This window comes from Rhinolophus sinicus, linkage group LG01 (genome assembly GCF_036562045.2).
Source record: "Rhinolophus sinicus isolate RSC01 linkage group LG01, ASM3656204v1, whole genome shotgun sequence".
NCBI classification, from domain to species: Eukaryota; Metazoa; Chordata; class Mammalia; order Chiroptera; family Rhinolophidae; genus Rhinolophus; species Rhinolophus sinicus.
In genome coordinates this window covers 126,254,090-126,267,431 of record NC_133751.1, presented here as the reverse complement: position 1 = coordinate 126,267,431, position 13,342 = coordinate 126,254,090, and the positions used below count along the sequence as shown (strand labels likewise).

The following is a 13,342-nucleotide window of genomic DNA, read 5'->3' as shown; positions in this document are numbered from 1 at the left end:
TCCTGGAGACCAGTTTACTGGATACACTCCCAGACTATGCCCAGTTACCTAACTGGGCTTTCAGAAACAAAGCAGACAAACAAACAAAAGAACACAAATGACATAATCGAGACTACAACTTCCTGCACTTCGGTCATGTTGAAGCCCCAGTACAGAATTCAATGCATTTACAATTTGCATTGTACCTGGAGGCAGGGGAGTAAGAAGATACTTGGATAAATTCCAAACTGTGGATGCTGACCATCTCCAGCCAGGCCAGCATGAAAAGTTCACCGTGAAAAGACAGCTCAGGTATCATCTCCTTGGAGGAATATTCCTTGACCACCCCCACTCACACCCCAATTCCACAGCAGGCTGACCCCTCAGCTCCCAAGAGTGAGGCGGCTCCACAGGCCTCGTCACCACATTAAAATGGGTTCCAACGGTACCGAGATCAGGGGAGTTTTGTGAAGACGAGATAATTCACAGGAAAAGCTTATCACAGGGAAGGGTTAGAGAAAATGGCCATTATACTATAGTAAAACCCAGTGGTCACATGCACCCTCATAACTCAAATTTGCTAAATGTGTGAAAAGTGACTGGCTATCGGCTCCTGTCTTCCCACAGGGCCCTCATCCCATTATTTCATTGGCTTCGCAAGTCCCAGTACAACATTATACACAATTGAATGGCTGACCCTCTCACAGCGCCATGGTGAGGTTTTCTGTGGGTATCCTACTTTTTATTCTTATTACTTCTACCTGTGTACTTTTCACATTGTTATAATTCCCTGTTTGTCTCCTTCACCACACCTGTGTACTCATGGACAAAACCACCTTAGGCATCCTGTATCAAAAATGCCTAAAACAAGGCCTGGAATATATTCAGTACTTCATACACATTGGTCAGATAAATGAGAAAAAGAATAAATACTGATAGGTTAACATTTTCCAGCCATCAAATGTCTCTGGGAGATGTTGCATGTTGTGTGTGTACGTATCTGGATGCGGGGATGTGCTTTTGTTCTTGAAATCAGAGAGGTTGCTGAATCATATCTCTACACCCACTTCATTCTACATACACATGTGGGAGGGGAAGGGGGAGAGAGGAATACATGGGTGTATGCAGAAGTTTTTCCCATCTAGTTGGAGCAAGAATAACTTTAGGTTCTGGTCACTAAGATGAAACCTGCTTGACGACCTGAGGGCGAGTATTTCAGGGTCTGAAACAGAAATGAAAGATGATTCTTCCATCAGTAAGTTCTTGGGCTCTCTTACAGGGCCATGGAGTTGCAGAAAAGGGTATCAGACAGAAGGTGCCCCTTGTTGGGAGATCTTGGAGACCTAGGTACATGGTTCACGAGAAAAGCAAGAAATCACTCCTAGGGGGCATGGTCCCAAGATATCAGATGGTGAACAGATTTCATCTTGACTCCTTCCTTCCTTCTTAATTATCCAAAGGCCTTTTACAAGCCAGGCAATGTTCCAGGCACTGAGAATGGACCTGCAAACGAACAAAGGGAACAGGCAAAGCCCCTCTACCATCAGAGCTGCATGAGTTGGGTTCCATTGGCGGTGGCTGTCTCAGCCCTGCGTTTCTGAGAGAGATTGTGCAACCAGGTCCAAGCTCGTGGGAAGAGCCATGGTCAACTGGGGAGTCGGACATGAGGATGGATGGGACAGGGACAGTCCATACTGGTCTTCCAACCTGCCCAGGTTTCTAGGTGAGCCCACGGGGAAGCTGCTGAGCTGACACGATAGGGAGTCAGGGTCATTATAAGGAGGGAGAATGACCGAAGGTTTGGGGAGCAGAGGGTGCAGAAACAGCATGAGCAGCAGTGGCTTCTTCCCTGTGTCCCACAGCCAGAAAGTGCTCCCAACTTCTAGTGTAGAAAGGGAAGTACCTTTCCTGGCTCACTGCAAAGGCTCCTTCATCCCAGTGTGGGATGCAAAATGCCCCCTTCTATAAGGAGCTTCCATGGTAAGACCAGGGGAGGTGGGCACGAAGAAGTTAAAATTAGGAAGGAGAAGAAAGAAACCATATTAAGAGATGGGGATTTAAACCAAAAGTAAATACTTGCCACCCCAGTCCGTGCTTACACTGCACTCCTGGAGTTCACTGGACTCAATGACTTGTCTGTGGTCCTCTGATAAATAATTAATGCATCCAAATTCATACACCTATTAGAAGAGTCCTTTAGTTAACAACTTCCCAGCTCTTCTGTCTGATTTAGTGCCACATTGAATTCCTCCTGTCTCATAGGCTCCCTGCAGCTCGAGTCCGCTAATGATACCTGAGTCCATAATGGCATGCCAGGACAACATTCTGCTGAGCAGAGGGTTTCGTGGGCTTGGTGCAGAGAGTCAAAGATGGCTCATAAAGAAAAATAATGAGTCAGAAGCTGATTAAGCATCAATCATTTCACTATTTCTCTAAACCTCAAGGAGCACCAGACTCACTCCCCACTCCAATAACGAGTCTGGATCCCATTCATTCCGCAGATATTTGCTTCTCTGCATCTCCCGTTCTCCACTTTCCACATGGAGTGGAATAAATTGCTTTTAAATTGCTCAGAGACACAGAGAAAGGAGTGAGAGGAAGAAAGGGTTATTTATGCAAAGTCTGACTGGTCTTTAGTGTCATTATTTCAAAACCTGAGAGTCATTCATTTTAGCGCCTGTTGCTGTATTCTGGGTAGAGAGGGGTTCTCGGTGACACACTGCCTCATTCATATCATATGTGCCAACTATTTCAGTCACAATTCTACTTGGAGTACTTTAATATCTTCTAGACACATGAACAGGCAAAATGGGACTAGTGACACCTTCGGCCGGCACTTGTTTTTCAAGGATAAATCGATGCCCTTCACACTTAAGATTCAAGCTGCCATCCTTGGTTGTTAGGCAATCTCTCACCTGGTGGCCTGGACCTTCCGGGTCTCCTCTCTTTGCCTCCCTTGGGCATCGGGGACCTCAGCCTTGGCCTGTGTCCCATTCTCTAACAGGGTAAATGCATGGTAGGCGAGTAAGGGTTCTTTTAAAATTTGCAAGGCTGCGTAAGATGCTCACAAGGCTGGGTTAATAGAAGTGCGTGAGGCATTAGCGACAAGCTGCTGAAAACCAGTGCTGCCAAAGGTAAGGTTAAAGGAGCTTGAGCTTTCTCCATGATGTGATGGGAGGAAAAGTAAAATGAGGCAAATGGCAAAACGGCATTGCCACCAAAGGTCCTGCACATTCTAATGATCCTAAAATGTCATCTAAGACAGAAGGTGAATGGAAAGCAAACTGCATACACCTCACTCCTGATTGCCACAAACGGTCATCAGACCACAGATGACTGTGGAAGGAAATAAAATCCTACTTAAAACAACTGTATTTTTGGCCAAGGAGATAAAATAATTTATCGAACTATTTTATTCATGGCATCACACAAATGGCTTGGAGGCAGAAATGGTCAAATGCATTTATACATGGAGAAACTGAGGCAGAAAGGAGATGCGTATTCTTTTGGTTGATGGGTATCCACTCAATATTCTCAAGTTTGGGTATTTATTCACGAGGATCGTATGTCAATGGCCTAGGAGAGCTTTCATTTGCAATAAAAAAAACTGGGAGTCACGGCCACGTTCAAGGCGGTCTCAGTGACGGTGGGCAAGCCAAACTCTCCGGTCTGTCTCCTCATGTTCACAATAAAGTTAACAGCACCCACCCTGCCAACCTCTGAATGCTGTTGCAAGAATTAAATAGGACGGCATCTGTGAATACACTTTCCCAAATCAAGGTATCATGCAATGATTAGAAATGGCTATTATGCCATAGAAGTTCATCCACTCAGCCTCTCCCCTCCAACCTTGAAAATGAAAAGACAGTCAGTTAGGGGCCAGGGCTGAAAGATTCCCTATTGATAATAAGCATCTTTATCTTTTAGGAACGACTGAGGCAGGGATCTGCTTGTTTTCCTCTCTTTGTATCCCTTGCACAATGCTTGGCACATAGAAGCTGCTCAGTCAGTATCTGTAATATCCAAAAATAATAGCTTATTAATAAACATAAGAAAGCTTATCTAATAAAGTGCCAACCAACCCTTCAAGGCCAAACTCGGGTCTTTTCGCCAGTCTGCTAATTTCATTTGGTATTTCCATGGCAGAATTATAGACATTGGGTGAATTTCCCCACGGTGTCAAAACAACACATTCGCCGTGCTACTAAAATAGTCCTCCAGTAATGGTTCCCCCAGCTACCTGCACCATGACATGGGAACTCTGTGTCTGTGACAATCAGACCCTAGTCCCCTTATCAAATTTTATCTATCACTATTTCCCAACACTTAGACTAGCTGCTTTGGTTTCTGGCTCTCTCTTGAATGTGTCATCTCCACCTGCACCACCTGACTTTCACTCCTGTCTGTCCTCAAAGCCAGGTGCATCTATACCCCACTCATTTGTCATTTTTTCATCTTTCATGATGCCTTCCTGTTCCTTGAGCCCCAAGGGACTTTTCCCTTGTCTGAACTTTTTCAGTGCCAAGTACAGATGAAGAGGTGCAAAGAAAAGCTAGTTAGGGGACCAATTTCTTGAACAGTGATGACTGGGGAGTTGGGGGAGTTGAGCACCCCAGGTTTGCTGTGAAAGCTGCTGCTCTATCAGAAGGTCTGGCCCTCGAGACAGACCCTCCCCTTTGCTGTTTGCCACCTATCTTCAGACTCTTGCTTGATGCCTGGAGCAGAGCAGATGCTCAGTAAGATTTAAACTGTAGCGACCTCCTGCCACAATTCGCTAACTTTTCAGCTGCAAAGCTTGAAAACCACTGCCTGGAAATAACCTAAAGAGCTACTGCAGCATTGAAAAGAAAGCTTGCGAGATTCTGATCCCATTTTCAACACCATGGACACAAACCTGAAAACAACATCCCTGATGAATTTTTACAAAACTACTAAAAACTTACCTTGGTTTCTCGGAGAAGAAACTGCAGGTCCCGTCCACTGAGGATACCATGGTTTTTCACGTAACTGGGAATATTCTTCGTGCTGGAGCCATAAACGGTTGCATGCACTTCCATGTATGTGTGAATAATGTCCAGGTAGATCTTCTTATTCTATATGGGGGACACAAGGAGAAGGCGTTTTTCATTTCTTTTCATTCCCATCACAACCTGCCTCATATCTGGAGGCCACATAGACAGAAGTTGCTAGGATGGAGACGGAAGGAATTTGGCAATTCAACTCCTAAAAGATTTCTTTCAAAAGTAATCGGACTAGATTTTGAGGGTAAAAACAGTCATACTGGCCACCGTACAATTTTGCAAGGAGAAACATATCATATAGCAACATATTAGTGACTACCAATGCTAGGTCAAGGCCAATTGTTTTGAAGTAGCATCCTTGCTTTGTTAAATTACCAGGGACCCAACACTTGGCTTTTGGCTCATCTGCCTTTCTGGGGGAGGAAGCTGGGGAAGGAAAGCACCAGAAGGCAGTCAGTTGGACTAGAGATGCTTATTCGGAGATGCTAAGCTGTCCCCGGGGAACACAAACATCCCTAGCTCTTGCCAATATTTCTAGTGATGATTAACTCATGTTGTCAGAACTGGATCCCACATAATTTGCATCAAGGGGGAGCAGAGAGTTTCCCACAGTACACAGTAATTGACTCAGCAGCTGGAGAGATAAGACTATCCAGGTAGACAAAAGTGGGGGGGGGGGGAGAGAAATGTAAATTCTGATGAGCCCTGAAACATTCAAGAGTAGTTTTACTTTTATTAGCAGCAAAACAAAACCTCTTTTGTGTACTGAATTTTGAGGCCCATTTTCTAAATCAAAACCACCTGTGAAGCGGAAGTAATCTCCCCTTCCCTTCCTCTTCATGTTTCCATGTGACTAAGATGCATAAGCTGGATTTCGTAGGCTGCTTTTTCTTTTTTTTTTTAATTTGGAAGATTTGAGTTCTATAATGTTTTCCAGTTATATAAAAAGTGCGACGAGGTCTCCCTGCTTTAAGCCTTTTTCAGACACTGCAGGCAAATGTAATAACAACCAGTTTTGTGACTTACGACCAGAGGGCACACGGGGTGTGGCATCAGCAGCCAGAGTGCAGAGGAGGAAAGGAGGAGGGGACAGCAGCGTCTCCCCCCCTGCCCTGCAGGGCTGGCCCTTATTGTGACATGGTGGGGCAGCTCCTCATGGCATCACGAGCTGGGTTCAGGGTCTGACCCAGATCTGCCATTCACTGCCCTGGTGAAGAACATTGCAAAGGACACTCCTCTCTGGGGGGTGGGGAGGGATGCATGTTTCACATCATGTACCAAAAGCCTTCATGGCCGGAAAAACAGTACAGGTCACAGTCTTCATTTTATGCTCCAGGATGACTTTGTTCAGAATCAACCGAGTCCATCCCTGCATCCTAACGTGTGAATAAAATGAACACTTGGACAGTTTAATTTCATGCCATGTTTGGTGTGGCTAGAAGATGTTCAATTCATTACTTCAGAGCTGTGTACCCTTGAATTACTGCAGACGTGACTGAAAACAGTTTATCACTCATGACTTCCCCTTTATAGCTTGAGCGGAATTTACCATCACCTCCCTGGTAAGAGTTAATCTGAGGGGTTCTGTGACACAGGTCTTGTGCTAGCTGCCCCTGATTGTTCCCACAAAGCCCTTCTCAGTGATTTCATCCCCATCCTCACTCCCTGCCACTACTGACTGGCCTGGGGCGGGTCTGACCCAAGGGGCACCCATTCCTAGGCTGGCCTGCAGCCTGGGACACTGTGACCGTGTGCAGGAAGATGCGCTGAGCCAACCAGACCCTCTCTCGGGAGCCCAGAATCCTGTGCACAGAAAAGATTACTGCCAGATGGCCTTGGGCTTTGGAGCAAAACGGCCGTTCAGTGTTAGACTCTGGGCAATTACAGGCCAGATACGAGTTCTGAGGAAGCCGGCTTCTAGTTCTGGGGAAGAGAATGAGGTGGAGGAAGGGGGAAAACAGAGACAGAGAGCCGGTAATAAGGGGGATCCAGAGACTGAGACACAGACATCACAACTGCAAGTATGACAGAGAGGGTATGAAGGGAGGGAGAGGGAGAGAAGAAGAGGGAGAGGAAAAGGTGGAGGAGGAAGAGGGAGATGAAGAGAGAAGCAAGAATGAGGAAAGAAGGCAGAGACACAGAAGAGAGAAAACCGGGGCCCAGAGCTGCTTCGGGGTCCCACTCCATCTACAGCTGCTCCCTCGCCTAAATTCTCCAGGTCTTCCTGAATCTTTCCAATAGCAGAAGCTGCCTGAACTTTTCCCCACCCCACACTTTGACTTGAGCTACTGTGGGTGGGTTCCTACCATCCATAAGGAGACCTTTCTCTTATGAGAAATGAAAGCCAGCTGTTAACTGGCGAGGGTGGACCAAAGGCCTCTGAACCAGGTCTGCAGTGAGCGACACGGGAGAATGTGAGCGACCAGCCTGGTTCCACACTGGAGAAGAGCAGTCACTGCAGACAGACTCCAGACTAGGACTCGGAGACCAAGTGCCTGGGAAGGGAATGATGCACTGGGATAGATACACGGGTATCACCAGCAATCCCAGGAAAGGCTAGGGCTCCTTGAAGTATAAGAAGGCAAGTTCAAACAAATATAAAGCAGGGATGCAGGAGCTAAGGAAGTCTGTGAACTTACTCACATTAAGGCAAAGTCTGAAAGCAGAAGTTACCTTCAGAGAGGATTTCTGTCATTTCATGAATGACAAAAATCACAACAGGTTATTAGAAGGGAAAAAATGTTCCGAACATAACTCTAACCTTTGAAGTTGACATGGCAACTAGGTGATCCCACCCCAGGTCTCTTGCTGCCACTTGTCAGAGTCCTGTAGAAACCCAGTGAGGGGGAACCATGTTACGGATTCCAGGAAAAGGTGACATAGGAGCCACTCCGCTGCCCTCTCTTCTCAAAGGTCACGCTCACTGGATGCTAACGGAAGCCAAAGAGGGATCTCCAGCTCAGAACCGTTAACTGACTTTTGGGTCCAAAAATCCAACAGCCTCCTGAACCTCTCCACCTGGGTGTGCTGCAGGCGCTTCCCACTCAACAGGACAAAAAGGGGCTCCTTCACACCTTCCTTTCCCAGAGCAGCATCACTGCCCCCCCATGTCCTCATCTCAGTGACTGACATTCAGCTCCCCGTCAGGTACCTGTACAAGAATCACACCTGTCATTGCACACATCAAATCGGTCACAAGGCATTGTGGATTCTGCCTCCGTAACATTAAATTTGTCTCCTCCTCTCTGGACCTGGATGCTCGCTCACCTGGACTGTGCCAGGATGAATACAACCGCATCTTATCACATCTCCCCTGGGCTCAGGAAGGTGATGCAACGTGCCCATCATTCCTACAAGTACGCAGCAGTGTTGAGATGAACTGCTAAAGAATTTGTACGGCTTGATGCCATTTTTTAACCATACAAAACAACATTATTCAATATTATGCATACAGACAATATTTTTACATATGGACATTTGTAGTTAAGTTACAAAAATATGCATGGGGAGGACAGACACCAACTTCGGGATAGTGATTACTGAGGAGGGAAGGAAAGAGGTTTTGGGGAGGCAGATGGCGCTTTAATGACATTTGTAATATATCCTTTCTCTGTTCAAGAAAATTATTGCACAATATTAACATCAATCATGCTGGGTGGTGGGTACATTCAATGTATTTCTCAATTCAAAAAGAAAAACTTAAAATACATGCAATCAAGAAAAAACAGAAACCAATTCTGTGTGACTTCAAAACTTGTGCCATTGCCACCACACTGGAAGGCTCAGTTCTTGCCATAAAGAGGTTCAAAGGATCCCCTTCTCTCTTTAAGGTATATTGCTATCTTTTGTGTTTAAGAAAAAGAGGGCTGAGGTTTCTTAAAGTAAGCATGGCCTTGCCTGCCTTGCCCAACCCATGAAAAGGCCCAAGGTGGGGAGGGGACTATGCAGGGGTGAGGGCATTTTCCAGCGTACCCCTCCCCCTCCCTTATTTTGGACATCCAGGCACAGGGTGACGGCCATGCCATGGAACTCGATGTCCTGTTGATCCAAGAACTGGACGAAGATCACTCTCTAGAAAGCTTTCCCTCCCTGACTTAAGAGACCAAGGTCAAAGAGAATTAGCTACTCCAGAAACCCTACCGCCTACAAATCTGTTGACACAGTCCAAAGGAGCTTGGCACTGTCACATGACAGCGTGCCAGGCCAGGAGAAATGCCTCCAAAAGGTTCCAGCCAAGCAACTTGCAGCCCCATAATGTGTTCCAACTCTAGCTCTAGCTCAATCTAAATCCTCATTAAAAACAACCAAACTGATTAAAATTTAAATCTACCTAAACTCATTTCGGGGTGGGGTAAGAGAAGATGAGAAGGGAAAGGAGAGCGCATGCTGGAACCAAAGGGCCGTGTTTTCAGTGTGTCTTCAGCTGCTTGTGAAGTAGCTGGAGGCAGGTACATTTTGCAGAACTGGTAGTAAGATTTTCAGAGCTTGAACAGAGAGCTTTAGGGGAAATGATTCAATCCAAAGCAATCAGTGTGATTCTGCAGCAGGGAGAGAGGAAGAATGCAGACCTGGAGAACCAGGAGCCTTTTGCTCTAGCTGGTAAATTAGGGGTGCAGGAATGTTCTTTAGCCAAATGGCAGTATGCTGAGCTTTTGGGTATACCGGATATTATGCACTTTTCTCCCTACTGCAGACACACACATCCCTTTTCCTAGACTCCATATCCCCATGGAATAATCCACATGGCACCCTGAGACCCATCACTTAAAAATAATAACAATTCTGCAGCCCTGCCCAGAGTTGGTTGGTCACACACGTGAGTGCTGAACCAGTGGGCATCTTCCCAGTTAGAGCTGAATGGGTGTGAAAAAGTCCATCCCTCTGCAGAGGCAAAGCAGTGAGTTCCACCAAACCCGAATAACTAGTAAAACTTGAATCTTTGCCTCAGGCCCTGCTCTCCACGGCCCTGGGCTAACACACTGCTTCTAGGTTCTCACCCCTTCAATCCACCCTCCTCAGCGTCTCTAGTTTCCAAAACTGAAGACTTCCTTTCACCATATAGTCTTCAAAGGGTCCTCATGGCATTACAATACCACCTACTCAGCTATGCACTCAAGGCCCTCCACTTGCATGCACAAGCTCTCCAGCTTTATCCCCTACTAGAGCTGACTCTTGAACAACCAGGGGTTAGGGGCACCCCCACCCCTGCATGGTCAAAAATTCACATATAACTTTTGACTCCCCCAAACATAGTTGTCCCTTGGTATCCGTGGGGGATTGGTTCCAGGACCCCTGTGGACAGCAAAATCCCTGGATGCAAGTCCCCTATCAAATGGCATAGATCAAGCCACTAGAGGCAGCCCTCCGCATCTGTGACTCTCAACTGTGGATCGAAAACAGTACAGGTGTTTATTGAAAAAAAAAAAAAAAATCCATGTATATGTGAATCTGCGCCATTCAAACCTGTGTTGTTCAAGGGTCAAGTGCATTCCCTTTCCTTCTCTACCTATCCTTATTCCTCATTCCCAAACCTTTCCTGCTCTGAAACACACATCTGGCCCAACATTGCCTTCGCCTGACATACCCATCCTTTTCCCCTCTTTTCCTCCCCTGGATGGAGTTCCTCTCCTTCATCCTTTACAAATTGGAGTTCCCGGGCTCACCCAGGTGAAATTCACTGCTAACCTCCTCTGTGCCGTCAGTGTTGTTAAATCAATTAAGCAAGGAAGCCATTAGACTGAGGTGTCTCTAATGCCCTTGAGGACTACATGAGAAAAACACAATTGAAGCCTATAAATGCCTCAATGTTTCTAAATCAAACACAAAGCACAACTCATCACAAATGGTCAACAAGACTTTCCACTACAGACAATCAACTAATTTCCTTTCTTTGCTTCTGTACTTTCTCTCTCTATAAGTCTTTCCCCTGACTCCTAACCACTTCTGGCTTGGTACTGACAAATTGGAATTGATTTTTGCTCAAATAAACTCTTAAGATTTTTAATATGCCTCAGTTTATCTTTTAACAGTATATTCCTGCTTGACCTCTTTGGGCTGCACTGTCACTGTGTGTCCCTGCTGTGGGACCATGAACTTCTCAAGGGCAGGACACTATAGGTTCAGAACCTGCAGAGGCCTGGCACGGAGCAGGTTCTCTGTAAATACATACGGGCTGGAGCAGGACAACCAGAGGCTGCATGAATCACAAACCACTTATGGGCCCCTAGAAATGATGGGTCTCAAGCATGGCCCAGCCGCTTCAGACTCCCGCTGTGGCCATGCCGGCTTCTCACCCTGTTTCAGGAGCCAAGTCCTTTGCTGACAAAATCTGTTCCCAGCAAATGAGCTTAAGGTCCACAACTTTACCTAAGGGTGTATTTGAATCAAAAGAAATTAAAAGGAGAGTGCACAACTTCAAAGTTATATTTCATAATTGATTCATCTTCCTTTTAACAGAGACAGTAAGTCTAAGGTTCTCTTAGGAGTGGTGAGGTAAAAGAAAGGAAGGGGGGAGGGGAGAGAGGGAGGAAAAAAGGAACGGCCGCCTCTGCCTGCTCCTGAAGGCTACATACAATTCAACAAGGATGAAAAATTCTTCTATTCCAAGATTAGAAATCAAATTCTATAATGCAAATCTCTGTGAATTTAAGCAGTGAAGCGGAAACAATTTACATTATGGAATAATATATAGTCTTTGCATTCCTTGGCTCCTTTATTTCAAGTAAACTCCCAAGGTTAAGGTGTATGTGCAGGGTGGGGGTGCGGGGGAGGGGGAGTACTTGTGTCCCACTGAGGCCCCCTAGTACTCTGGAAGACCCTGGGAAGCCAAGACTCTCAAAGCATATTCACCTCTGTTCCCTCTCCCCTAATCCTTACCTCTCAAGGATGGTGCTACATAATTGCAGTGGGAATAATAAGGGGAACCTTGGTCTCCTGGCTCCAGCCTGGCCTGGGGCCCACCTATAGGCCCACAGGCAATAAAAAGAAGGGATTCTGCTTCCTCTTGCTGGACTGGGCTCCATACTTATTCTTGACTGGATCTCATCTGGTATAAATCACAGCTCACCTAGGGCAATGGGTGAACAGTTGTATATAAGGCTGCACACAAGTATGATATGAGTGGTTCTATTAAGAGAGCCTACCTACCTTGAGTTTTGGGCAGAGGACAAAACACGGATGGGAACAAGTGAAAGGAAATAATATTCACAAGCATGGTACTTATTCTTTATTGTCTGGGCAGGTGAAAATTTAGGTCCCTGGCCTAAAGAAGCTGGGAGACTTCTGAGGTTAAATGGGTAATGCAGAAAGAGCATCAGCTCGTTTTTGCAACTTGATGGATCTATAAATCGGGGGTAATATGACTTCCCAGTTTATGTTAGACACATATGTGCTGAGCTTGAATTGAGAATCACAAAATGTCTGTAAAAACCGCTTAAATGTATACTTAATTTTAAGTGATATGGCGCTAATACTGCCCCTAAAGCATAAAATGGGGCAAGCTAGTAATGAGTCCCAAGATGGTTAGAGCCTGCACCTCACCACCCAACCGGCACCAGTATCCATATTTCCTCTGGATCTTTCCATACGAACTGACTACTAAGTTAACATGCTTCCCCATTTCCCCAGCATTTCCAGGTTCCAGGGATTTCTCTGCCTTAGCCCTGGAGCTTTAAGAGGCATTTAATGAATGCCCCTTAGAGGACCCTGGGGACCTGCCCGTCAGTTTGTGAAAACACGAAGCCATTTGACATGACCTCCTTTCTGCTTTGAGAAGTGCAGGAAGTCTTCAAAATGGTAAAGCTGGCTTCTCCCCCCCAACTCAGTGCAAATGCAGCCAATTCTGGATAATGATGCTCTTTCCTCTGCTCTGACTGCCACAGGCCCCAAGTTACAAAGCCCACCAGCTAGGACATTGAGCTTCAGATCAGGCTGAAAGGTTGAAAACAGGCTACTGTGGCCCCAGTGTGCCCACAGCCTCCTCCAGGAGTTTGTTACCAGCTCCATCTGGGCAGTAATCACAGAACACACACTGTCCCGTGACAGACAAACAGAAGGTGTCACAGTGAAAGGTCAGAGAACCGAGAGGCTGCCTTGGCAAGACCGAAGTTGCATTTTCATAGAGCTTCCACCAGGTCAGTGAACTGTGGACTAATGAACTTGACCTGGGAGTGTCACGCACGCCCGAAAAGGTGGAGGAGAGGATATCCAGATGGGCTTCAGCCAGGGCCTGACAAGCAGGTGCTGTTGAAAGTGAAGGAGAACTGGCCACTCTGCAGGACTGTCCTGGGTGTCGCCAGGGAAGGATTTCGGAGCCCTGGGGGGCTGCGTGAAGCCTCAGCACC

At 46.3% G+C, this 13,342-nt stretch overlaps 1 protein-coding gene across 8 annotated transcripts in view; it reads right to left on the bottom strand.

Moving 5' to 3' along the window:
* Positions 1-13,342, bottom strand: part of MGAT5 (alpha-1,6-mannosylglycoprotein 6-beta-N-acetylglucosaminyltransferase) — a 322,695-nt gene that overhangs the window by 40,470 nt on the left and 268,883 nt on the right. For all 8 annotated transcript variants that reach the window (XM_019731135.2, XM_019731136.2, XM_019731137.2 and 5 more), the window contains one exon: positions 4,923-5,072. In XM_019731135.2, coding sequence (XP_019586694.2) covers positions 4,923-5,072 — 150 coding nt within the window. The remainder of the gene's footprint in view (positions 1-4,922; positions 5,073-13,342) is intronic.